The sequence below is a fragment of the Trichosurus vulpecula genome, chromosome 4 (assembly GCF_011100635.1).
Source record: "Trichosurus vulpecula isolate mTriVul1 chromosome 4, mTriVul1.pri, whole genome shotgun sequence".
NCBI lineage: Eukaryota > Metazoa > Chordata > Mammalia > Diprotodontia > Phalangeridae > Trichosurus > Trichosurus vulpecula.
This window is the reverse complement of record NC_050576.1, coordinates 183973866-184000595: the sequence shown is the minus strand read 5'-3', so window position 1 is coordinate 184000595 and position 26730 is coordinate 183973866. Positions and strand designations below refer to the sequence as shown.

At 40.7% G+C, this 26730-nt stretch overlaps 1 protein-coding gene across 1 annotated transcript; it reads right to left on the bottom strand.

Annotated features, from left to right (window-relative positions):
- Positions 1–304: 304 nt before the first annotated feature.
- On the bottom strand, positions 305–25689 carry KRT23 (keratin 23). The gene is made up of 8 exons (XM_036758229.1): positions 25276–25689; positions 10481–10563; positions 8817–8973; positions 6564–6725; positions 6347–6472; positions 3571–3791; positions 2316–2347; positions 305–390 (listed from the first exon to the last, which is right to left on the bottom strand). The coding sequence occupies exons 1-8, from the start codon at positions 25687–25689 to the stop codon at positions 305–307; spliced, it is 1281 nt and encodes a 426-aa protein (XP_036614124.1).
- Between the last annotated feature and the right edge of the window lie 1041 nt (positions 25690–26730).

Here is a 26730-nt window from a genome sequence, read left to right as displayed (position 1 = left end):
ACAAATCATTAAATTTAATTAATAAAAATATATATACATCACAATTGACACAGAGCTTTATTGGAAACAGATCCAAAATGAAAAGAATCTGGAGCTGATAATAAGAGGGGAGCTATTTAAACTTTAATTAATTTGGCAAGTACAGTGAGAAAGTAGTCATGTTATGGAGAAAAAAGGTGAGTTCTGAAATGTTTATTCTCTAATAACTCTGAATGTGACATGTACAACACTTTCATAAGTGGTTTAGGTCTGTTAGCATTTTCATGAGAAAAGTATTTACAAGTGGCAAGAATTTTTCTATGCTTCATTCAGGCTTCTGAATCTCATTGACTTTTGAAAGGATGACTCTTCCATTCACAGTCTCCCGCATTATGGCCTGGATCTTTGGAGCTGCAGAGACGGAAAGATAAATAATCAAAAAACACAGTATGAGCACATTCCTTCCTCAGTGGTTCCCCACCAAAAATGACTTTCTCTGAAGCTTGCACACTCTGTGCTTTCTGAGATAACAAGGAGCAAAAATACTTAGCAAACATAGGCCCATGTAAGCTTGGTGGCAGAGAAAACCCCCAACCAAAGCTTTTCTTCTCTTCCCTAGTTTCTAGGGTGCAAGTATATTTTATTGGTATTTTTATCATTACCACAATTTAATTTTATTTTTTGTATTTATTTATTCTTAGTTTTCAACACTCACTTCTATAAGATTTTGAGTTCTAAATTTTCTCCCCCTCCCCAAGACCATGTTCAATCTGATATAGGCCATATTACATTCATATTAAACATATGTTCATATTAGATATGTTGTAAAGAAGAAGTAGAACCAATGGGAGAAATCACGAGAAAGAAGAAACAAACAAACAAACAAACCAATAATATGCTTTGATTTGCATTCGGATGCCATAGTTCTTTTCCTGGATGTGGATAGCATTTTCCATCATGAGTCTTTTGGAGTTGTCTTAAATCTTGTGCAAGTGTATTTTAAGAGAGAGATGCACTCCATGCATGATACCTTGGCTATTGTGTTATTAGCTCACTCACATTTGATTCTAATGGGGATGGGGAACAGCTACAATTAACTGGACGCAGTCAAATGGAGATGCAAACTTAGATTTTAAAAAATTTTGCCAGAGCATCTTTGAATTTCAATTTGTAAGATTATTTCGGGTTAGCTTTTGGATTGGCACCAAACCCTGGTCATTGGCTATGAGCAAACATCCAAAGATCTTTGTGTGGATGTGTTTGGGAAGGAATGGGGAGGTTTTTTTTATACCATATGTTGTCTGTGCTTATAGAGTAGTATGTTTAGTTTTGGGTACCATATTTTAAGGGGAAACTGACACTCTGGAATGTGTTCCTAGGATGACCAAGATGGGGAGGGATCTGGAAACAATGTCATTTTAGGAACTTCACATAGTCTTAGAAGAGAAGATTTAAGTATGGTGAGAGAGAACATGAAAGCTGTTCCTCAATTTTGAAATATTGAAGGAAGTGTAAGTGTTTTACAATTCTTTTCAAAAGCATTTATTCAATGTATATACTATGTGGAAGATACTGTCTTAGATGTTGGGGGATGCACAGATAAAGATGATGTATACCTTTCTTTTAGGGCAAAACACACAGAAAACAAATAACTGTGATACAGAGGAGAATATAGTAAATGTCAGTAAGAGGGGTCTTGGCAAAGTATTGGTGGATGTTCAATAAATGGATGAATGAAGGAAGGGAGGAAGGAAGGAAGGAAGGAAGGAAGGAAGGAAGGAAGGAAGTCTGGACAAGCTAAAATTTTTCTTTGTTGCTTAGGATATAGACTCCATAGGCAGAAGGATTGCGCAGTAGAGCTGATGTAGGATGGAATGGGTTGCTTTTCAAAAGATTGAGATACACTGAAAGTGTTCAACAGAGATTGAATGACTATTCATGAAGGAATGTCATAGAAAGGAGAGAAGATTGGTTCATTGGGTGGGAAGTCAGGCTATATGATCTCAAAGATCCCTTCTAACTTTGAGTCCACGCTTCTGTGATCTCTAGGAATAGAATTAATATCAGCAGATGATTAGAGTAATTTTCCTTTCATTTCTTAGGACTCTGAAAAGCAGAGTCCCAGTCTGTAACAAGTATATAAGCAAAAGGATCCTAACTCAGCCCTGTTCCTTCTCATAGGTTCCTTCACACCTTGCTGTTAGTCAGTAAATTTAGAGCAGATTTCTGATCATTCTTTATCAGGCCTAGGAACACATCCAAAGGATGTGAACTTTTGACATGTGCACAATAGGGCAGTTAATTAGAAAAATAGTTTGAAACAATAAATTCTTTACCTTTCCACTCTGATTTGTAAGCTTCTGTTTTTCTGTAAAAGATAAAAGAGCTTAGAGGAAAAAAAACCACCCCATCACGAATAATAAAAATTGATATCATTTAAATTGTATTGGGAAGCTAGTACTATTTAATAGGTGGAGAAACTGAGACTCCAAAAATTCAAGAGACTTGCCAAAGGTCAACAGTTAGAAAGCATCAGAGCATGCTGGTCTCTCTGACTCCGGAGTCAGCGCCTTCACCACTAAGTGATGCTACCTCTCATGAGCTCCCAACCTTGGAAAGCCAGCATGACACCTAGGATATAGGTGCTCTATATTTTGCGTGTTCAAATCACAGCTCTCAGAAGGTGCAAAGGTTTAGTTCAGTGAACTTTTCTCTAACCTTTTTCTTTATCCTGAAACTAGACTGAGAAGCTCATGGAATGTTCACTGTGGACATTTCTGGTCAGGGGCTGCTGAGGTCAGAAATACAGTTTTGAAAAGAGAAAACATTAAAAGTAATCAAAGTCTGAATCTGAAATGAAAAAAAAAAACATGGCGTTATCAGGGAGCTAGGTTCTAAATCTTACTGTGACATTTACTAGTTGTATGGTCTTGAGCAAGCAACTTTACCTCATCAAGTCTCAGTTTACTCATCTGTAAAGTGGAGATAATTCTTTTACTACCTGCTTTACATGGAAGCTGCTAGGAATACATTTTGCAAAATTTTCAAGTGCTATCTAAATGTGAATTAATACTATTATTGTTAATAATCACAATTCCTGAGATCCTACCACTGTGGAGTTTCAGGGGAGACTCCTTAAGGAATGGGCCATTGCTTTCTGGGTGCAACTACAGCCATGGTTAGACAGTTCCCTGTGCCACCAGTGCTACTCCATCCTCCCAGCCACTGCCCCTCCATGCTCCTACACAGGTAAAATATTTGCCTCTGAGATCCTTTCCAACTCTAGAGCTATGATGCTAACCCTAGTTCCCTAATTAAGCCTCCACAGACAAAGACCTGAATGGAACACTTAGCCAGATACTGTTTTCACATGATTTAGGACCATAGTTTTAGAGGTGAAAGGGATCTCATAGGCCATTTAGTTCATTTTACAAGAGAAGAAACCGAATCCCAGGGAATTTCAGTAACTTGCCCAAGGTATCAGGTAGAAAACAGCAAAGGCAGGATTTGAACCCAGCTCTTCTGACTGCAGAGTCAGTGTTCTCTCCATTGCACCATGTGGGTCCTTTGTCAATGCTGTTTCTGACATACCCTTTGTCCTCGCCCTCCATGAGGTGGCGATAGGTGGCAATCTCATTCTCCAGGTGGTTCTTGATGCCCAGCAGGATCTTGTATTCACTGTTCTGGCGCTCCAGGTCATGGCGCAGTTGCATCAGCTCCTCCTCATAGTGGGAGATGACCTGCTGCATGTCCTGGAGCTGGCAGGAATAGCGGGACCGTGTGTCTACCAACATGCCCTCCAGGGCACATTTCTGAAATGGAAACAAATGTACCGAGTGGTCACAGTTGTACTTGCATTACACAGAACCTTTGTCCCTGGCATTCAGTGCTTGCTGTGTATGGCACACATTGGCCAGTGGCCATGTACCATCTGCCCACTGGGTTGGTTGGTCATCTGTTCATGTGTATATGTGTATATATACTTTGTTCAGGGCCACATCAAAGTATCTGTGTGCCCTAGAATAAGTCGGAAAATACAGGCATGCTGGAGCTAGCTCACCCTGGCTAGCAAATGACAATCGTTCAATTTTCAGTGACTTCAATGGCTAATTCTATAGAGTAAGGCTTTGTTTACTGTTTCATTGATTATCTAGACTTTAGAAAGTGATGGAGAAAGTGTTAATGCAGATTAAACTTAAAAGTGTATCTTTTGGAGCCAATCATTAAACATTTACCCGCAGGCTCCTGCCTGTATGATGCTGGGAGGCAACATTCCTCACTGTTACTTATGCAGACTGGGTATCACTAACTTCCTCGGTGACACAACAAAGAGAATATCGTGGGATTAACATTCTGGGTCTTTATAAAAAAGAACATCCCCTGTTGCATTCTCTTTCATGTTTTCTGTAACGAGGTTGGCTCTCTACCTTGCCTACCCCTGGTCTCTCAGATCTGGGATCTCCAGCAGGACAGTAAACTTGAGAGCAAGGATCATTACTTTATGCCTTTGTGTCTCTCAAAGTTCTTCCTTTTCTTCATCCTCCAACTTAAATGTCATCTCTTCCAGGAAGTCTTCCCGGATCACCTCTCTGGATAAAATCTCCCTCCTCAAATTTATTTATTTTTCACTCATTTAAATATTGACGTCATTTGTTATATTCTTCTTTCAAAGTCGTTTCCTGATATGCTCCTCTCCCCTTTCAGTTGAACCTTCTTCCTAATGGTCCTTCTCAAATTTCTCATGGCACTCTGCTGGTACCTCTCCTTATCTCATTCTTCCTCGCATCAAAAATTTTTCCCATCTTTTCCCCCTTGGGGGAAAGATACAATCTCAACAAGGCCCTCAATAGGCAAGGCAATTCTTTAGCTCCACTCTAATTGATTCTCTGTCCTACTTAGTACAATGGTTTTTTGCAATCTTTCTCTTCTCTACTCAACCCTCCCATGGCAACCCTTTCCCTTTCTCTCCCAAACCCAGTCTCTCTGTCGAAAGACTTTGCCCCATGTTTTGCCTCATTCACCTCCAATTCCCTCCTCTCACCTCCTCATCTCACATAACCTTTCCTGATTTCTCTTATAAGACTGGTTCATTGGGGCAGCTAGGCAGTGCAGTGAGTAGAGCACTGGCCCTGGAGTCAGGAGGACCTGAGTTCAAATCCGGCCTCAGACACTTGACACACTTAGTAGCTGTGTGACCTTGGGCAAGTCACTTAACCTCAGTTGCCCTGCCTTCTCTCCTCAAAAAAAAAAAGTGGTGCATTTTAGTTGCTTAATAAACACTTAGTAACTGCTTGATATATTGTAAGCTCCTTGAGAGTAAGACACTTTAAGTTCCCATCATTCATAATAAGACCTTGCATACAGTAGGTGTTTAATAAATAATGGTTGAATTATGTTCCTTTGCACCCTCTGCCCCATCCCACCACCTGCCTAGCATAGTGCTCTTTGAATAGAAGGAATTTAATAAATGTTTGTTGTTGTTGTTGTCAGCACTGGACATGGATCAGCTCCATATTCAATACTGTAAAGGAGTAGAGTAACTTGGAAACACTTAATGGCCAAACACATCCTTGTGCTGAAATATCATTAGCAATTCCCATTATTTTTGTGTGTATGTGTTTGTATGAGCACATATATATCCCTACTAGGTTACTAGTACAGTGCAACAACAATTACTTAATTTTAGCTGAAGTATACTTCATAAACATTAATTATCACTCCTTAGAACAGCCCCAAGGCTAGTTCAGTCCTGAAGTGTAGTATCCAGCTTTTGTCATTGTTCAGTTGTGTTGGACTCTTTGTGACCCTATATGAGGTTTTCTTGGCAAAAATACTGGAGTGGTTTGCCATTTCCTTCTCTGGCTCATTTAACAGATGAGGAAACTGAGGCAAACAGGGTTAAGTGACTTGCCCGTAAGTATCTGAGGCCTTATTTGAACTCAGGAAGATGTCTAGGCCCAGTGTTCTATCCACTGTGCACCCTAGCTGCCCCAGCATATAGCTTAGGTGATGAAAATCCCTGTGGGCTAGATAGCTGTTCATCCCTGACATCAGGACTATTCTAGAAGAATAAAAGCCCTTTGAGAGCAAGGACTGTTTTGTGTTTGCCTCTTTATCCCCAGAGCCTGACATTTTGCCCTGCAGGAGGTAGGAATTTACTAAATGTTTAGTTGAATAAAACTGAATTGAATTGGTGTTTCCAGCTCACAATACACCCGTGTCTTCCATATTGTTAACAAGGAGAAGTTGGTACTCAGTTATGCTGGAGGATAATCAGAAACTATAGGGGACAGCTGAGAGAGAGAGCTTCACATATGAAATAGCCATTGTTTTCCATTGTAGTCTAAAGTGTGTCATTGAGACTCACTTTGTTCTTTTGGGTTTGAAGATCAATTTCTAGGGCCTGAAAGGTACGTCTCAGTTCATGGATATTGTCCTTGCTGCTCTGCACAGAGGCTGTTCTTTTTTCCAACTCCTGAGACACCATTTCTGACTGTAGGGGCAGAAGAAAAGGACAGAACACATTAGCATCAGCAAATGACCCAGGGAAATAGCTTCCCCCAGCATCTTGGGCTTTCTTTTACCTGTTCTTTGTACCATGTGTCCAAGTCTTGATGTTTCTTCTTAATTATCTCCTCATATTCTCGCCTAATGTCCTCTAGGATCTTAATCAGATCTTCTCTTGGGGTTGAGGTCACCCTCACGTTAACCTTGACATCATCTGTCACGTGCTGTTTGCTTATTTCCTGTTTATTTTGGGAGTGAAGAAAAGAAAGAGTAATTGCAATAAGGTTCCAGGCCTCTTCACTTATCTTTTGTAGCAGAACCGTAACTAGGGTGGAGTGGCTGGGGCTTTGTGCAGGGTGTGACATTTAGAAAGTAGAAAAATTTAACAGGATATTCTTTCAGCAACTTAGAAGCCAAGATAGTAAGTAATCAAATGAGATAAAGCACATAAAGTAGTTTGCAAACTTTAAAGTCTATATAAAGATTAGGTAATAATACTAATACCTCTTCCAATTTAATTAATTTAACTAATTCTTAATGACTTCCTGTATTAATTTTTTACCAGGAATTAAAAAGTTACTTGAAGGGCAGGTTTTGTAATGCTTACCCACCGCAGACCCTCCCAGGTCATCTAGCCCAACTCAAGTATTTTATAAATAAGGAAACCATGGCCCAAAGAGGTTAAGCATTTGTGCTGCTTGCCCCAGGTGCCAAAATTGTGAGTTAGTGCTGTCTTTAAATACTTTGCTTTAAGGTGAAAGAAGCCATGGTGGTCTTCAGGGGCTGTTCTCAGCCTGACTAGGATTAGACCCTCAGAGCATACTTGCCTATTATTTGGAAAAACAAACAAGCAAAAAACCCCAAATAATTAAACTCTTCATGCCTTCTTCCTTATTATTTTATAAAACAAATAACATTAGGCTATCAATAAAAAGACCTGTGTGGCAACTGTTCTAATTCTAATTGCAAAGTGCTCCAGGAAGAATTCTATTCCCCAAGTTTTTCTTCATAACCAGGAGTCTCATTTATACCTAACAAATAGCATTTACTTGTGCAGTGATTATGAAACTGACAAATTGAGCATTTTTAGGTCACAAGCTAAAGGATTTGGCAATCAGTTCAATAACCTAGAGCAGAGAGGTGTAATAGCTTTTAAAATCCTCTCATTGTAAATGCCTGTTGATTGAAGGTAACCAACACCCACTAGCTCATCAAGTAGCCAAAGGAAGGGTTTATTTAACAACCATTGTTTCTGAACAGATTTGTCAAAGTAAGTAAGCTTTGTTGCATTCCATTGAGAGAAAACTTCTCTCAATGTGTCATTGGGCACAATGAATTAAATCAGATTGATGGTATTTTTTTTCATTTTTCATTGGATAATTTTTCCCCCTTAAGTCCTGGCCTGTCCAATAACTTAATAGAATATGAGCAGTGGTGGATTAATTTAAAAATATTGTCCACTAGCACATTTCCATATTGGTTTAGTTAAGGAAGTTCAGCATTCATTAGATGATTGTTCTCACAATAATACATTTCCAAGCCAAATTGTCTCCTAATCTTCACCAATCAGTAATTCCTATTGTGCGCTAATGCTATATTTTCATCAATGATCTGGAAACTTGTAAGTATGGGAATTCACTCCATCAACATAGCTCATAACCCACCCATAACTTACATAATAATGGTCATAATCAGTAGCGGCTATTGGTAGAGAGAGAGAGCCAGTCTTTGACTCAGGGAAACCTGGGTTCAGGTCCTGCTTCTAGTACATGACCCTGGGTTAGTCACTTTTATAGGAGGCAACTCTATGAGATTGTAAATAGCAGAGCAGGTGCCCATCTGGATCAGTAGTAATTTCCTTTCCAGGAAATCAAAAAATCAGCAGCCAACATTGATATAATGTTTGCAAAGCACTTTTCTTATATTGTCTCATTTGATCCAAACCATTATCCTATGAGGCAGGTGCTATTATCAGTCCCATTTTACAGTTGAGAAAAATTGAGGTTCATTTTTACATCTTATAGAGACACCAGTTATACCTCTTATAGAGCACCCAAGTCTTCCTGGCTCTGAGGCCAGCTTTCCTTCCACTAGGCTACATTACCTATGATAAAGATGCATTATGGAGTTCTTAAAGTGAAGAGTTTTGGGCAAACATATTTCCTTCTACAATCCAGGAAAGATTTTTTCACATTCTATAGTTTAATGGATTATTAAGAGACTTGACTGGCATTCTGCTATTGGTACTTCCTTCTTCTTAGCCACTGATTTGACCCAAGACTGGAGGGTTTTTAAAGAGTTTCTGGATGAAGACCACTGCTTTCCCCCACCTCCTCATGGTGTTTCTTCATGATAATCAGCTCCTTCCTCATGCCCTCCACCTCCATTTCCAGGTCTGTTGTGATAATTGTCATGTTGTCCAGGATCTTTCGAAGTGCCTCCACTTCTGTTTCCAGGTCTTTCTTGAAGGACAGTTCATTTTCATACCTTTGGGTTAAAATAAAGCAAAATAAACCTTTATCGATTCAAGGCTAGGGAATCTGTAAGAACTCATCCTGTACCAGATTTAATTTTTTTCTTTTAAATGAATCATTTTTGAATAGGGAAGTCAGTAGATCAGGCCTGTACAGCATCATGGGCTGCTTACCGCCAGTGCCCTGCTTGTGGCCCAGCAAAGGATTTTGGGAGGCCAACAAAAATGCAAATCCCTCTGCAAAACCAACTATGTAAAGTTCCCTCAGGGTCGGCCTGCACAACACAGGGCCATTTATGCCTGCCAAAGGCTTTCAAAAATAGGGAGAATGTGAGACAGGCCTGCACAACATCTGGCCAATGGGCTGCTTTGGTGGGCTGCAAGTGGCTTACAGGTCATATGCTGTGCAGGCCTGCAGTAGAACCAGGAAAACAACATACACAGTGACTATAGTGATATAAATGGGAAGAAGTATAATAAAACAAGATTGGACTCTGAAAGTAAAAAGAATGAGTGTGGCCTCAGAGAAAGATTTAGAAAATATATTGTGTCTGTATTGGCAGACATGGTGGTTTGGTTTTGTTGAACTATTTGTCTCTTTCCTTTTTAATCTTTGTTATAAGGGATGGTTAATTGAGTAAGGAAGGAAAGAGATGAATGCAGAAATGAGGGCGATATATAAACAAGGGAAAGGCAAAGAGATAATGATGAGCATTTATATAAGCATTATATAATATATAAGCATTTATATAGTGCTTACAATGTGCCAAGCACCATACTAAGTATTTTTTACAAATATTATCTCATTTGATCCTTACAAAAACCCTGCATGGTAGGTACTACTATTTTCCCCATTTTATAGTTGAAGAAACTGAGGCAAACAGAGGATAAGATTCATTGATTAACTCATTGAAGATCTGACCAAAGAAACCATTTCAGTAGATTTGCCATGGACTAGAATCACAGCTGGTAGGAACCAATCTCAGAGGCCATCAGCCTAATTTCTTTATGGCCAGAGAGAGCATACGATCATAGATTTAAACCTGGAAGGGATCCTAGAGATCATTTAGTCCAACTGCCCTCATTTCAAGGGCAGCTTGGTGGTGCAGTGGGTAGAGCGCCAGGCCTGGAGTCAGCAAGATCTCAGTTCTAATCTGGCCTCAGATGCTTACTTGCTCTGTGACTCTGGGCAAGTTACTTGACTGTTTGCCTCAGTTTTCTCATCTGTAAAATGAAGATAATAATATCTGCCTCCTAGAGTTGTTGTAAGGATCAAGTAAGATAATAAATATAAATTGCTTGGCACAGAGGTAAATTTTATTTATTATTATTATTTATACATAAAGCTATTGAAGTAATATAGGCAGTACTGAGCAGAGCTGGGGTCTCTGACTCCCAAGACTCAAACCCAAATTCCAGCATTATTTCCACAACCCCATGCTGTCCCCTTAGGCTGACGTTGACTAGATGATATTTTCCTAGAATTACCCTTTGAAAAAATGGTGACAAGAAGGAACTCACTTGAGGCTGAAGTCATCCATTGCCATCCTGGCATTGTCAATATGGAGGAGAATCTTGGCATTTTCCAGTTTTCCGTCCATAATCTGTAAAACACACAAGCGTCAGTCAAATTGATTGTCAATTTTCCAAAGGCCCTGTCAGTAGGGAGAGGAACTTCCCCAGCTGAAGGTGACTTGTTTTCTCTCTGGGTGGATCTTTCTTTTGGGGAAATTGAATAAGAAATCATGGAGCATAAACTTAAAGCTGAAAGAGACCTCAGAGACCAACTATTGCACCCACCTCATGTTGTACTAAGGGACATAAAGAGAATTATCCAATATATTATCATAGCTGGAATTCGAGTTCAGGTCATAGGATCATCAATATAGATTTGGAAAAGATCTCAGAGGCCATCTAATCTAACCTCCTTATTTTAGGCATACGGAAACTGAATCCCAGGCATCTTAAGTGACTGGTCTAAGGTCGTACAGGTGACCTTACAAGCATTATTGGTGGGCTTTGAACCCAGGCATTCTAACTCCAGAGCCTATACTCATTCTATTATATTATGCTAATCAATAAATTGAAGGCCCACTATGTGCAAGGCACCAGAATGACTTGATAGTAACATGAAGTTTAGGGACATGAAGTTTAGTCAATTCCTGAATCTGTGAGTGTGTGTGTGTGTGTGTGTGTGTGTGTGTGTGTGTACGTGAGTGTGTTCAGCAGGCAAGATCAATAGGGATACAGCAAGAAAGCTTTGTTTTATCTCTTATCAAATGACATGGCACCAGGATGTACTAGACAGAGAATTGGTCTTACAGTCAAAAAGATATGAATTTAGATCCTGCCTCTGATACATATTAGCTCATGTGACCCCAACCTTTTAGTGCCTGGGGAGACTATAGATTCCAGAGCAATTGCAAGTCCGAATTGATAGAAGGAGTTTTCACACTAGAAATGCCCCATATGAATGCAATTACAGGTCTATGAGGCAGCTGATGATGCAGTAGGTAGAGTGCTGGGCCTCGAGACAGGAAGAGTTGAGTTCAAATTCACCTTTAGACACTTGCTAGCTGTGTGACACTGGGCAGGTTGCTTAATTTCTGCCTCAGTTGTCTCAACAGTAAAATGGGGAAGATAATAGCTCCTACCTCCCAGGGCTGCTGTAAGAATTGAATGAGGTAATTAGAAAGCATTTAACACAGTGCCTGGCACATAGTAGGTGTTTAAAAAATGGTTATGCCCTTCCTTTCTCTTCCCTCTCTGCACTCCTCCCCACAAACCAAAACAGAAATCATAGATAACAATAGAACAGGATAACTTTCCTTCCATCTGGGCTGTGCTAGAGCCAGCTCCTACCAGCCCATGAAAATTGATGGTTAAATTTTCAGTGTGAGCCTTTACACCACAGAAATTGGCTAAGGCTACAAAGGACTTAAAAAAGTGATAGAAACAATATTATTAAGTCAGATTAAATTTAAAACTATGTTGTGGGTATAATTTTTTCCCAAGAGAGATGATTTTTAAACATTCACCAGTTTACTACTGCCTCCCACTCCATGTTGGCATTGCATTTATTTCAATTTATTGAATCATGATAGTCAAATGAGTATAGGCTTTGGAGTTATAGGGCCTGGGTTCAAAACACACCGCTAATGCTTATAAGGTCACCTTTGTGACCTTAGATCAGTCACTGAAGATCCCTGGGCCTCAGTTTCTGTATCTCTAAAATAAGGAGGTTGAATTAGATGGCCTCTGAGGTTATCTGTAGCCTCTAAAACAATAAAGGGGAGCTCAGGCTCTAAGGTCTGGTCCTTATGGGGTCTTTGTAATTTCTATCTATTAATTATTATTAATTAATTAATTGCTAGACTATCTATTAATTAATCTATTACTCTATCTATTCTATTAATAAATCCTACTGTGGGAAAGTTATTAAATCTGGTGGTTATTGCATTTTCTTAGGACATTAGGTAATTTTTACTGTATCCACCTAAGCAAAGGCAACCAAATAATAATAAATAATAATATCTAGCATTTATATAGTCCCTACTATGTGCCAGGCACTATGCTAAGCACTTTACAAATATTATCTTATTTGATTCTCACAACAATCCTGCAAGGTGGGTGCTATCATTATCCCTATTTTATAGCTGAGGAAACTGAGGCAAACAGGGTTAAGTGACTTGCCCCGGGTTACACAGCTATTGAGTGTCTAAGGTCAGATTGGAACTCAGGTCTTTCTGGTTCCAGGCTGAGCTCATTATTCCCTGCACCACCTTGCTGGCTCTGATTAATCATATACACACACACATATAATATATATGTATGTATATATGTATGCATATTAGTATATATGTATATACACACATACACATGTATGTATATATGTGTGTATGTGTATATACATACATATACACATACATGTATATATATATACACATATATACCTATGTACAGACATATATAAGTACATATATATAATATGTGGCCAACACATAATAATATTTTTTCATTCTCTGGTGGTTGTAGTTACTTACATATAAGCACACACACACACACACACACACACACACACACACACATACTCAATAGCATTGCTTGGGCATTCACTTTACAGTTAGAATGCTCCTTTCTGAATCTATAGGAGTAATCAGTGGTGATGAGAATGATAACCCACTGCTAATGCTTTACCAAGGACAGCTAGGAGGTGCAGTGGATAGAGCACCAGACCTGGAGTCAGGAAGACTCCTCTTCCTGAGTTCAAATTTGACCTCAGACACTTGCTAGCTGTGTGACCCTGGGCAAGTCAATGAACCCTCTTTGCCTCAGTTTCCTCATTTATAAAATAATCTGGAGAAATATCCAGTATTTCTGCTAAGAAAACCCCAAATGGGGTCATGGAGAGTCTGAAATGACTGAACAGTAACAACCGTTTTACTTCCTGTATGACCTTAGACCAGTCACTTTAGTTCTCTGGGTCTCAGTTTCCTTGTATAATGAGTTAATTTCCATACCCTTTAAAGTTTGCAAAGACTTGTAAAGCCAATAGCTCAATCTAGTCTCACAGTCACACTAAAGTGGGCAGTGCCTTAACAAGTCATTGTCGACCCTGAATCAAGCAGCATACCCAGCGCAAGCACATGGGGATATATGAGGATAGACCTCAGGGTAAGGCCTGGAAAGTCAGAAACAAAATCCCATGTGTTGCCTCTCGGGAGAGACCAAAGGGAACTTCCCCCTGGCAGGAGAAGACGCTGTATGGGAGGGATACTGTGAGGCTGCTCCCCTGAAGTATTTGGGGAGATAGTGGGAAACAGGCTTTCTTTTTCAAATAGTTCTTGTTTCCACCTTCTGAGGGAGCAAAAATATTCTCTGCACCCTTCAAATTTCAGTTTCCTAGGGCAAAACCCTGAAGATCTAGTTATGATTCCAGAGGCAGGTAATTCCAGGTATCCTTATTTTAGAGAGGAGGAAACTGAAGCTTTGAGGGGGAAGTGTAAGATAGCCCAAAACAGTGAAAAGAAAATCACCTTGGAGTCTGTGGAACCGGATTTGAATCCTGGCTCTGGGAGTACTACCTATGTGACCTAGATCAAGTTACTGAATCTCCATGAGCCTAGGTTTCTTTTATCTGTAAAATCAGGGACTAGATCCAGGGTGAGGAATCTTCGGCCTTGAGGCCACATGTGGCCCTCTAGATCCTCAAGTACAGTCCTTTAACTGAGTCCAAGTTTTACAAAACAAATCCTTCTATTAAGGGGATTTGTTCTGTGAAGCTTGAATTCAATCAAAGGACTGCACTTGAGGATCTAGAGGGTCACATGTGGCCTCGAGGGTACGGGTTCCCCCCACCCCTGGACCTATGAACCCTAAGGTCCCTTTCAACCTGAAATTGATGATTCTATCTCCTGTTGTTGGTCTCACAACTAGTACATGTCACAAGAAGGGTTTGACATCAAGGATCAAATACAAAATACTCTGCCATGCAAAGTCCATCATAACCTAGCCCTTTCCTACCTTTCCAGTCCTCCCACAACTTACTCCCTGACACATTCTTTGAGCCACTGACACTGGCCTCCTGGCTGCTCCAGGAACTAGACACTCCATCTCTTGGGCATTTTCTCTGGATGTCTCCCATGCCTGGAACACTCACCCTCCTTCACTCCATATACTGACCTCTCTGGCTTCTTTTAAGTACCAGCTAAAATCCTACTATCTAAGGAAAGCCTTCTCCCTCCCTTCTTAATTCCAGTGCTGCCTCTCTGTTAATTATATCCTATTTATCCTGTATATAGTTTGCTTTGTATATATTTGCTTGTATGTTGTCTCTCCCATTAGATTGTGAGCTCCTTTAGGGAAGAGACTGTCTTTTGTCTCTTTTTGTATCCCCAGATAGCCCAATGCCTGGCACATGGTACACAATTAAGAATGTTGATTGTGGGATGGTGGCTGAAAAGTAGGGACTTGCATGAGCTCCCCCTTAGGTCTCTCCAAAAACCTATAAAAAATGGCTCTGAACAAATTCTAGAATGGCAGAAGCCACAAAATAGCGAAGAGAAGCAGGGCTCCAGCCCAGGACAGCCTGGATGGTCGCTGGGTAAGGTCTATCGCATGGAGCTGCGAGTGGAGCGGAGCAGAGCCCAGCGTGGGCTGCACCCGGACGAACTAGACTGGGAGCCAGGTGGAACAGGCCCAAGTGCCCTGAATCAGTGAGCTGTGGCAGTTACCAGACTTCTCAACCCACAAACACCAAAGACAACAGAGAAGGTTAGTGGGAAAAACTGCAGGGGACAGAGTGAAAGGAGTTTGAGGTTTGGCCACCGCCCCAGGGGCAGCAGAGGTGGTGCAGCTCTGAGGACAGAACTACAGCTGCAGTTGCTTCCAGCCCCAGGCCCACCTGGTGGGAGGAATTAAGTGGCAGATCAGAGTGGGGGAGCAGAGCCTGCTTAAGATCTGAGTTGCGGGTCCAGGTTGGTGGTTCTTGGGGGAGGAGGATGGCTGGTGTGTCAGAGCTTGCTGTGTAGAAATAGCTCTGAAAACAACAGCACAACCCCTCAAGCTTGGGACAAAGTACTCTCTACAAGCAGTCATACCCTGACGAAAAGCTCAAGGGTCAAGTATTTGGCTGGGAATGTGAACAGGCAGCAAAAATGGACTCAGATTCAGACTCGGACTATGGAATCTTTCTTTGGTGACAAAGAAGACCAAAACATACAGCCAGAAGAAGTCAACAAAGTCAAAGAGCCCACATCAAATGCCTCCAAGAAAAGCATGAACTGGTCTCAGGCCATAGAAGAGCTCAAAAAGGATTTGGAAAAGCAAGTAAGAGAAGTAGAGGAAAAATTGGGAAGAGAAATGAGAAGAATGCGAGAAAACCATGAAAAACAAGTCAATGACTTGCTAAAGGAGGCCCAAAAAATGCTGAAGAAAATAACACCTTAAAAATAGACTAACTCAAATGGCAAAAGAGCTCCAAAAAGCCAATGAGGAGAAGAATGCCTTGAAAGGCAGAATTAGCCAAAAGGAAAAGGAGGTCCAAAAGACCACTGAAGAAAATGCTACCTTAAAAATTAGACTGGAGCGAGTGGAAGTTAGTGACTTTATGAGAAATCAAGATATTATAAAACAGAACCAAAGGAATGAAAAAACTGGAAGACATTGTGAAATATCTCATTGGAAAAACCACTGACCTAGAAAATAGATCCAGGAGAGATAATTTAAAAATTTTTGGACTACTTGAAAGCCATGATCAAAAAAAGAGCCTAGATATCATCTTTCAAGAAATTATCAAGGAGAACTGCCCTGATATTCTAGAGCCAGAGGGTAAAATAGAAATTGAAAGAATCCACTCATTGCCTCTTGAAAAAGATCCCAAAAAGAATACTCCTAGGAATATTGTCGCCAAATTCCAGAGCTCCTAGATCAAGGAGAAAATACTGCAAGTAGCCAGAAAGAAATGATTTGAGTATTGTGGAAACACAATCAGGATAACACAATATCTAGCAGCTTCTACATTAAGGGATCAGAGGACTTGGAATATGATATTCCAGAGGTCAACAGAGCTAGGATTAAAACCAAGAATCACCTACCCAGCAAAAGTGAGTATCATGCTCCAAGGCAAAATATGAATTTTCAATAAAATAGAGGACTTTCAAGCTTTCTCAGTGAAAAGACCAGAGCTGAATAGAAAATTTGACTTCTAAACAGAAGAAGCATAAAAAGGTAATCAAGAAAGAGAAATCATAAGGGACTTACTAAAGCTGAACTGTTTTGTTTACATTCCTACATGGAAAGAGGATGTGTATAATTCAGGAGACCTCAGTATTAGGGCAGCTGAAGGGAATATATGTGTGTATATATATATATAGACAGAGGGCACAGAGTGAGTTGAATATGAAGAGATGATATCTAAAAAAAATAAAATCAAATTAAGGGATGAGAGAGGAACATATTGAGAGAGGGAGAAAGGGAGAGACAGAATGGGGCAAATTATCTCACATAAAAGTGGCAAGAAAAATCAGTTCTGTTGGGAGGGAAGAAGGGGCAGGTGAGGGGGAATGAGGGAATCTTGCTCTCATTGGATTTGACCTGAGGAGGGAATAACATACACACTCAATTGGGTATCTTACCCCACAGGAAAGAAGGGGTAAGGAGATAAAAAAGGGGGGACAATAGAAGGGAGGGCAGATAGGGGGAGGAGGTAATCAAAAGCAAACACTTTTGAAAAGGGACAGGGTCAAGGGAGAAAATTGAATAAAGGGGGATAGGATAGTTAGTCTTTCACAACATGAGTATTGTGGAAGGGTTTTGCATAATGATACACATGCAGCCTATGTTGAATTGCTTGCCTTCTTAAGGTGGGGAGGGAAGAGGGGAGAGGGAAGAGATTTTGGAACTCAACGTTTTAAAAGCAGATGTTAAAAAAAAAAGTTTTAGCATGCAACTAGGAAATAAGATATACAGGCAATGGGGCATAAAAATCTATCTTGCCCTACAAGAAAGTAAGGGAAAAGGGGATGGGGGGTAGTGGGGTGACAGAAGGGAGGTTTGACTGGGGAATGAGGCAATCAGAATATATGCCATCTTGGAGTGGGGGGAGGGCAGAAATGGGGAGAAAATTTGTAATTCAAACTCTTGTGAAAATTAATACTGAAAACTAAAAATATTAAATAAATGAATAATGATTTTTTAAAGATGCTGATTGTGGCAGCTAGGTGGTACAGTGGATAGATCAGAGGACCTGAGTTCACATCAGGTTTCAAACATTTACTAACTGTGTGACCCTGGGCAAGTCACTTAACACCATTGCCTAAATAAATAAACAAAATGTTTATTGATTGGTTGATTGAAATACAATGCTTTATTTACCGAGCCAAGTGTAATTTTCCATATCCATATATGCCACCTAATATCAATGCAAATCTTTTCCTCTCAACTAATCAATCTTTCAATCAAGTATTTATTAAATGTCTAGCACATGCCAGGTCCTGGAGATACAGGTAAGATGATCTGTGATAACAGCTTAGGATATTTACTTTTATCGCATTTTAAAGAAGCTTAGATTTGTAAATAGTTTATAACAGCTAGGTAGTACAGTGAATAGAGTGTTGGCTCCTTGAGTCAGGAAGACTCATCTTCCTGAATTCAAATCTGGCCTCAGATACTTATTAGCTGTGTGACCTTGGGCAAGTCACTTAACCCTGTTTGCCTCAGTTTTCTTATCTCTAAAAAGAGCTCAAGAAGGAAATGGCAAACCACTCCAGTACTTTCCCAAGAAAACCTTAAATGAGGTCGTGAAGAGCTGGACAATACTGAAACGGCTGAAGAAAAATACCTAACACAGTGGATGTGTGTATGTGTGTGTGTGTGTGTGTGTGTGTGTGTGTGTACCTGTATGCGTAAGGCATGGTGGTATGGAAGATAGAACCTTACTTGAATAGGGTACTAGATTTAGAAACACCTAGATTCAAATCCAGCCTCAGATGCTTCCTGGCTGGACAAGTCGCTTAACCTCTCTCTCAGTTTCCTCAACCATAATGGGGATAATGATAGTACTACATCCCAGGGTTGTTGTAATGATCAAATGATATAATATTTGTGAGATGCTTAGTGCAGTACCTGGCAATTAGTAGGCATTTAATAAATGTTTGTTTCCTTCCTGTGATTTTCAGCGGCATAAGGAACTCTCAAATGAGAGGAGAAGAAAGGCCTGCTATGACGTAAGTCAGCATCTCTCTGCATCTAGAGTTGCGGTCCTAGAGAGTTGCCTGGATGATAGCAAGGTTAAATGATTTGCTCAGGTTCCCACTGCTTGTGTCCTGGGCCATCTTACTTGGTTCTACCTCTTCCAGCTTGGGTTCCATGGGCACATCCTTGATTTGCCTTTCACAATGAGTCATTAAAGAATGACGTGATTAATGGACCATGTGTGGCATTTAGTATAATGAATAGATAATTATTTTGGTAATATTTGGTAATATCCTTCCTAATGACAAATCTTTCATGATTTTTCAATTTCATCCAGAATACCTTGCTCAGGTTGCCGTTTGTTCTTTCTTCTTGAAGAGGATGATGACATTAGGGAGGTGATGCCATGCCATGCAAGTGAATCGGGTTTAAGTGAGGGAGGGCTGTGCAAAGTCACCAGTCCCACTTTCTTCTCCAGAGTCATCTGGGTTCAGCACCCAGATAGGGATCAGGAGAACTGGAGATGGCCCAGGATGCAGTGGGGGACTTTGACTTTTTCAAGCTAAGGTCTTTAACAGGTCTCAGTTTGACTGAGGTAGTGTCCATTCAGTGACTAAGGCTTAATAAAAATGAGACAATGTCCCATTGCCCTAAAGGGAGCCCTAGGGGCTTGAAAGGGTCAGGAATGCTCTCCTTCACCTCTGCTACTTAGCATTCCTGGCTTCTTTCTTGATTCAGCTCAGCACCACTAACAACAACCACTTCTTCTTCCTCCTCCTCCTCCTCCTCCTCCTCCTCCTCCTCCTCTTCCTCTTCTTCTTCTTCTTCTTCTTCTTCTTCTTCTTCTTCTTCTTCTTCTTCTTCTTCTTCTTCTTCTTCTTCTTCTTCTTCTTCTTCTTCTTCTTCTTCTTCTTCTTCTTCTTCTTCTTCTCCTTCTTCTTCTCCTTCTCCTCCTCCCCCTCCTCCTCCTTTTCCTCCTCTCTTTTTCTATCTCTTTTCTTCACTCCCTCTCCTCTTCTTTCCTCTCTCTATCCCCCTTCTCTTTGTATCTTTAGTAGAAAACATCTTCACATGGGTGTTGCCTCAAGTCTACATCTTAGATCCTCTACTTTTCTCTCTATACCCTCTCTTGGCAATCTCATCAACTTAAGTACGGTGACTTATCAGCTAAGGAACTGACTTCTAGATTTATAAATCCAAACCTAGTCTCTCTCCTGAGCTCCAGTTCCACATAACTGCCTCTTGGACATATCTAATTAGATGTCCCCTAAGCCTCTCACACTCAATAGTCCCAAACAACCCTCATTATCTTTTTCCCCAGAACTTTCTCTTCTTCCTAGCCTTCCCTTCTTCTTACCTTCCCTAGTTCTATTGAAGGCCATGTATCCTTTCACCCAGGCTTTCTACCTCAGTCATCCCTAATTTTTCCCACTCTCTCTCACCCATTCCTCCATCCAATCATTTACCAAGTCTTGTCAACTGTACTTGTGAAATCTCTCACATCTATAGCATTGTCCACTGGCACAATCATCATCCTACTTTAGTCCTTCATCAAGTCTCACCTGGTGCCTTCCATGTTCTTTGTTTTGCTCAGGCCTGTGCCTTAAGGGCTGATTGTTGAATATTTAATAACCTTAATGACAAAAAAAAAAACCATGCCTCTAGACCTTAGTCATGGAGACCCAGATTGAGAATAGGCTAAATGTCTTTTTTGGGGAATATTACATAAACCATATTAAGAAGGGAGGGTGGTACTTCTGATATAAATAACTTTATTCCCTGCATGGGGGCAGCTAGGTAGTGAAGTAGATAGAACACCAGGCCTGGAGTCAGGAAGACTCATCTTCCCGAGTTCAAATCTGGCACCAAACACTTACCAGCTATGTGACCCTGGGCAAGTCACTTAACCCTGTTTGCCTCAGTTTCCTTATCTGTAAAATGAGCTGGAGGAAGAAATGGCAAACCACTCTAGTATCTTCGCCAAGAAAACCCCAAATGGGATCATGAAGAGTCAAAAACGATGGAAAATGATCAAAGAACAGCAATTCCCTGCATGCCATTGTGGCTGTTGACCAGGGTTCATTCCTTGAAGACTGGACCCTGGAGGGCTACACACTTTATTGTTTCTTTACATCTCCTTCCTGAAAGTATTTAGCAAAAGGGTTCTTTAGAATGATCTCTCACTGATTCAATCATGCCAGATGGTAAAATTACTTTTGGGGTCAGTATACATCTTGCCTAAGACACCTGAACTATAGGTTCACACTGCACATTAATTTATTTGCCTGTCTCTTATTTCTCCTCTCTTTGATCCATTTTCCGCACAGCGGCCAAACTGGGTCTGACCATGAGGCAGCTAGGTGGCACAGTAGATAGAGCTCTAGGGCTGGAGTCAGGAGCACCAGAGTTCAAATCCAGCCTTAGACATTTACTAGCTGGGTGGCCAGGGGCAAGTCACTCTCTCTGAGACTCAGTTTCTTCTTCTGTGAAATGGGGATAATAATAGCACCTACCTCTCAGGGTGGTTGTGAGTAAAAACTGAGCCACTATTTGCAAAGTGCTTTGCAAACCTTTGCTGTTGAATCATTTCAGTTGTGTCCAGTCCTCGGTGACCCTATTTTGGGGTTTTCCTTGGCAAAGATGCTGCAGTGGTTTGCCATTTCCTTTCCTAGCTCATTTTACAGATAAGGAAACTGAGGGAAACAGGGTGGTTTGCCCAGAATCACACAGCTAGTGAGAGTCTGAGGCTGGATTTGAAATCAGGTCTTCCTGACTCCAGGCTCAGAGCTCTATCCACTGAGCCACTTAGCTGCCCAAGGTTATGCAATGGTAAATGTCGGAAGGAAGATTTATCACAGGCAGAAGTAATTTAGTATAATCCCTCCATTTGACAGACAAAGAAACTGAGGCACAGAGAAGTTGAAGTGACTTTTTTTGGCAAAACTTTGATTAGATATCTAGCATTTTACATTACAACCCAACATCTCTAGCTAATGTCTCTTTCCCCCTGTGCTGAACCACGCTGCATTTCATCTTGTACAATTATGTCTTATTATTTATCTGAGACAATTTTTAGGATTTAACTTGTAGATATTTTTAACTTCCTCTTATAAAGGTAGGGAGGAAACAAACATTTATTAAACACCTATTATGTACAATATTGTGCTACATGCATTACAAATATCATCTTATTTGATCCTAACAGCAGCTCTGGTAGGTAAGTGCCCTATTTATCTCCATTTTTAGAGGTGAAGAAACGGAGGCAGACAGAAGTTAAGGAACTTACCCTGGGTCACATAGCTAGTAAGTGTGTAAGGCTGGATTTGAACTCAGGTCTTCCTGACTCCAGGCCTAGCACTCTATCCACTGTGCCACCTAGCTGCCCCTACATACATACTGTATGTCCTTATAAATACTTGCTGATTGATTGACTGAGAATGAAATCACTGTGGTCCTGACAGAACTTTCTAACCATATAATGAAAGAAAACATATCTATTAAGCACTTATTATATGCCAGGTGCTGCACTAGGTACTTTCCATATATAATCTTATTTAATCCACATAACAATGCTGGGTAGTAGGTGCTATAATAACGTCCATTTTACAGATGAGGAAACTGAGGCTGAGATAGGCTAAATGATTTGTCCAGGGTCATACAGCAAATAAATTGGTAGGATTTGAATTCAGGTCTTCCTGACTACAGGGTCCGTTCTCTATCCACTGTCCCATCTAGCTCCCTAGACTCGGACATCCTTGAAAATTTAAAGTCTGTTTTGGATTTTTGCAAGCCACTGTCCATTTTCCTCATTGTTCTATTGGCCTTATTACATTTTCAATGAGCTTGCTCAGTCTCATTTGTTTTTCTGCTTTCTTGCTACCTCTGCCAGTCATAGATAACTATGACAGTACCGTATATTAAAGTACTTTCACTCCTTGAGTCTCACAGGCTTCTCATGTCTCTGTGAGACTGGCAGGGCATGATGGTGATACTCATTTGTTACAGAGGACAGCTCAGGCAGAGGAAGTGACTGGCTCATGATCACAGGCATAGTAAGTGAGAGAAGGCAGCACTGGAATCTGGCTCCCCGAGAGCTTTAGCTCATCTATTGCAATGCTTTTCTTCTACCAGTTGCAATTGAGATCTCCCAACTGTATTGATTTGATAATGATCCTATTAGTATCAATGTCCAATTTCTTTCTCCGAAAGCCATATGTCCTTAATGCATAGAATCATAGTTATAGCTCTTGAAGGGACCTTAGAGATCCTCCATTAAACCTCCCCAATTTACAGATTAGGAAACTGAAGTCAAGGGAGGTGAAGTGAGTTGCCCAAGGTCAAGCAGGTTGCAAGCAGTAGATTGGAGCTTGGAATTGCCAATTTCCGACTCTCTCCAAGTTTCCCTGTTCTTAAACCAAAACACCATCATTAACCATAAACATAGTGAAGGACTGTTGAGTCACCTTGTTTTCTTCCTAACACCAACCAGGCACTCTATAGTTAAGATAATTACATAGTCAGTTATTAGGTGGATTATTCAGTAATTAGGGTTCATTATGAGGACAGATTTATATTATCATAATATGCAACTTGGGAGTATAGGGTATTATAATAGCAATACAAAATAGACTCTCTAAAGCTTGTGATCCTCTTTCTAGTTTGGTTAAACCATGGTGGATACAGTGATGAGAGTGCCCAATTCAGAGCCATAGGGTCTGGGTTCAAATCCAGCTTTGCTACTTTCTACCTTGTGTGACCTTGGGCAGGTCTCATTTAAACTATCAGTGAACTCATCTGCAAAAATGTGGAGACCAGATCAGATGAAAACTAAGGTCCTTTTGTGTCTCTGAGCCTATGATCTCTCAAAACATTGGCTGAGAATACTTTATGTTTTTTAAAATTACAAAGTAAAAAACCAAATACCTAACAACTTATTAAATATTTCTCCTCTTTTCCCAATACTGTGCTTGCCTTTAAGTTACAATCAATCAGAAAAAAACTCAGGAAAGTACACAATTGAACTTTTCAGTGCTGGGATAGGAATTCGTCCACAGTTCGCTTTGTGATATACCCTGGAACGATCTTGTTCTCAGGAAAATAACAATGATAATATGTCTATTGTATTCTATGAAAAAGTCTTAGAGTGGTTTTAAATTAATAAAGCTTAAAACTGTACTGTGATTTCTGGGACACCCTGTGTCATCTTATTTGAGCCTCCCAAGGGCATTGGGAAGTCTCATTATTCTCGTTTTGCAGATGAGGAAACTGAGGCACATAAGAATTAAATGTCTTACCCAAGGTTGCATGGCTTTTAATTCCCTGTGGTGGAATCTGAACCCATGTCTTCCTGATTCCAAGTCTGGCAACCTAACAACTGTTCTGGGGCCAAACCACAATTCTCCAAAACGGGATATCAAGGGATGTCCCTGGTGACATTCTTCAAAGGAGTGACAGTTTTTGTATACAGTCCCAAAGATGACATAGCCCAGCCTGACTTGGAGAGAAGGTGGAGCCATATTAGGGAAAGTGGTCTTGAGGGGGAGCAGTTTCTCTTCTTGTTTTGCAGTAACATTTTGAGAAAGGGATTGGAGGTATCCTCCTGGTCCCGGGAGAGGCAATGTGGTACAGCTGGATCTCACATCAGAAGACCTGGGTTTAAATCTTGGCTCTACTGTTTATTACCTATGTGTCCTTGAGAGTCTCTTGAGGTCATGTTTTTTGCCTTTTTTAGTATCTCCAGTGCTTAGCACAGTGCCTGGCTCACACTAGGTGCTTAATAAATGCTAGTTGACCGACTCAGCCTCTCTGGTCCTTGGTACCTTCTTTGTAAGTTGAGAGGGTTTCACTGAATGCTGTTCAAAGTCTGAGTTCATTATGTTATGGTACCCTTGCCTAGAGCTAGGAATGGCTTGCTTATTAGGTATGATTTTTATAGATTGAGCCTCCCTTATTTGTCAGAGAAGTTATTTAAAAAGATTAGTTTACACGAAAAGTGATGGGTCAACACAAAAACTTATGTTCAATTAGATTCTTAGCACCTGTATATCTTGGGGCAGGTCATTTAACTTCACCCGATCTCAATCCTCTCATTTATACCATGACAGAAGTTGGGGGTAAATGATCACTAAGGTCCCTTCTAATTCCAGATCTATGATCTTAAGAAAATACTTGGGGGCAGCTAGGTGGTGCAGTGGATGGAGCACCAGCCCTGGAGTCAGGAGGATCTGAGTTCAAATGTGGCCTCAGACACTTGCTAGCTGTGTGACCCTGGGCAAGTCACTTAACCCCAATTGCTTTTGGAAGGGAGGAAGGGAGGGAGGGAGGAAATACTTGGAAACATTTACAATGGACTCAAATAGGGATCTCATTTTCCTAGGATCATAGATATAAAGCTCAAAGGGCCATCTAATACAACCCCTTGAGTTTACATAGGAGGAAAAAGACACACTCAGGGAAGTTGAATGACTTGTCCAAGGACACACAAATGGTAGCAGAGCTGAAGCTTAAACCCTTGTTCTCTGTTTCCTGATTTGTATTGGTTTAACATTCTGATAATTATCTAGGATAACTGTCCCCCAGAAAAGAGGAAACAGTGCAGTCACCTTAGTGCAGTTAACACTTACCTGTTGTTGCAGGTGGCTGATATTTTCCTCATATTGAGAATAATCCTGTTTCTTGTCCAGGTCCCTCTTCTTATGCCACTCCAGAATGCAACTTTCAAGTTTGATATTGGCTGCCTCCAGGGAGCGTACCTTCTCCAGGTAAGAGGCCAGGCGGTCATTCAGATTCTGCATCATCTGCTTCCCATTCCCACCAGTGAGGATGCTGCCTCCTTGGTTTCCACCAAAGCTGGCTCCATAGCCCCCAGCTCTGGGGGGTGAGCAGAATGATGTAGTGGACGAAAAAGAGACTCGCACACCTCCTGCACCTCCATGGACACTGGGTGCCCTAGGGAAGATCCCAGGCCTGGCCCAGCCATAGCCTGAGCCCTTGAAGGCACCTGAAGGGGACTGGAAGGGACTATGGCTGGAGTTCATGCTGCCATCGGTCAGGAATGCAGCACTGGGCTCTTCCTTCCCACTGGCACCTGCTTAACTGAACTGCCTCCAGCTGCCTGGGCCCTCGTTCTTTTATGCCCTTCCTTCTCTGTGGGAGTTCCCTTCCCTCCCCGGGCCATGGGAGCAATAAGATCTTGTCTTGTGCAATCTGTGTTTCCTCTTGGTCAATTCTGGAGCCTTTACTGGTTGTTGTCGTTGTCATTTGAAACAACAACATACAAGTTTTTTTTTTCCCTGCCCTCCTTTCTTGACCATGAGGTGTGTCCCAGGGCCCTAGGTGTGTATTAGATTCAAGTAAGTCATTAATTTTGGAGTAGAAGCTTTATATCTTTCCCTTTGAGATTAAAAGAATCTGACAAAGGAACAGATTAAAATCCAGAAAAGTTGACAGGGTGTGGTGGTGGGAGTTTCCTTGTAAAAGTTAAAGAATTAAAACGAAAACACAAACAAGTCACCTCCATTTTTAAAAAGGGAACAACACATTTCTAAACAATTACACTCATCCTGTTCAGAACTGGCTGTGAGACTTTTAAGGATATCCTTTCATGTCAAGGAAATGCTAACACTGGTCAACCATTCACAGTCCTGAACTCTGGCAGCATGAAGTAAAGAGCATTAATGGAAAGTAATTTCAAAGGGATAGCTTTTAACGTGCAAACCCTAAATTAGAATTAATTAATTAATAATTGTATCCCTCATTTTCAGGGTGCCTTTCATCCCAGCATACCTCAAAACTAAACAAACTCCTAGCTGAGTGCCATATATAGCCTCTGGGAGGAATGAAGCAGTTGCTTAACAATCTCCTGACAACCTGGCAAAGCAGTTGAGTTCAGAAAGTGGGAAAGATGCTGCGTTGTTTGAAGCCAACAGACAATTTGGAGAATTTGAGGAAATGCTTGGGGAATGCTCTGCAGCATTTTCCTTGAAAAAAAAATTTTATTAATGTCTTTTGTTTTTATAATAGCTATATTAGTTATTATTCTGTTTTTAATATGTCATATATCATTACCGTATTATATT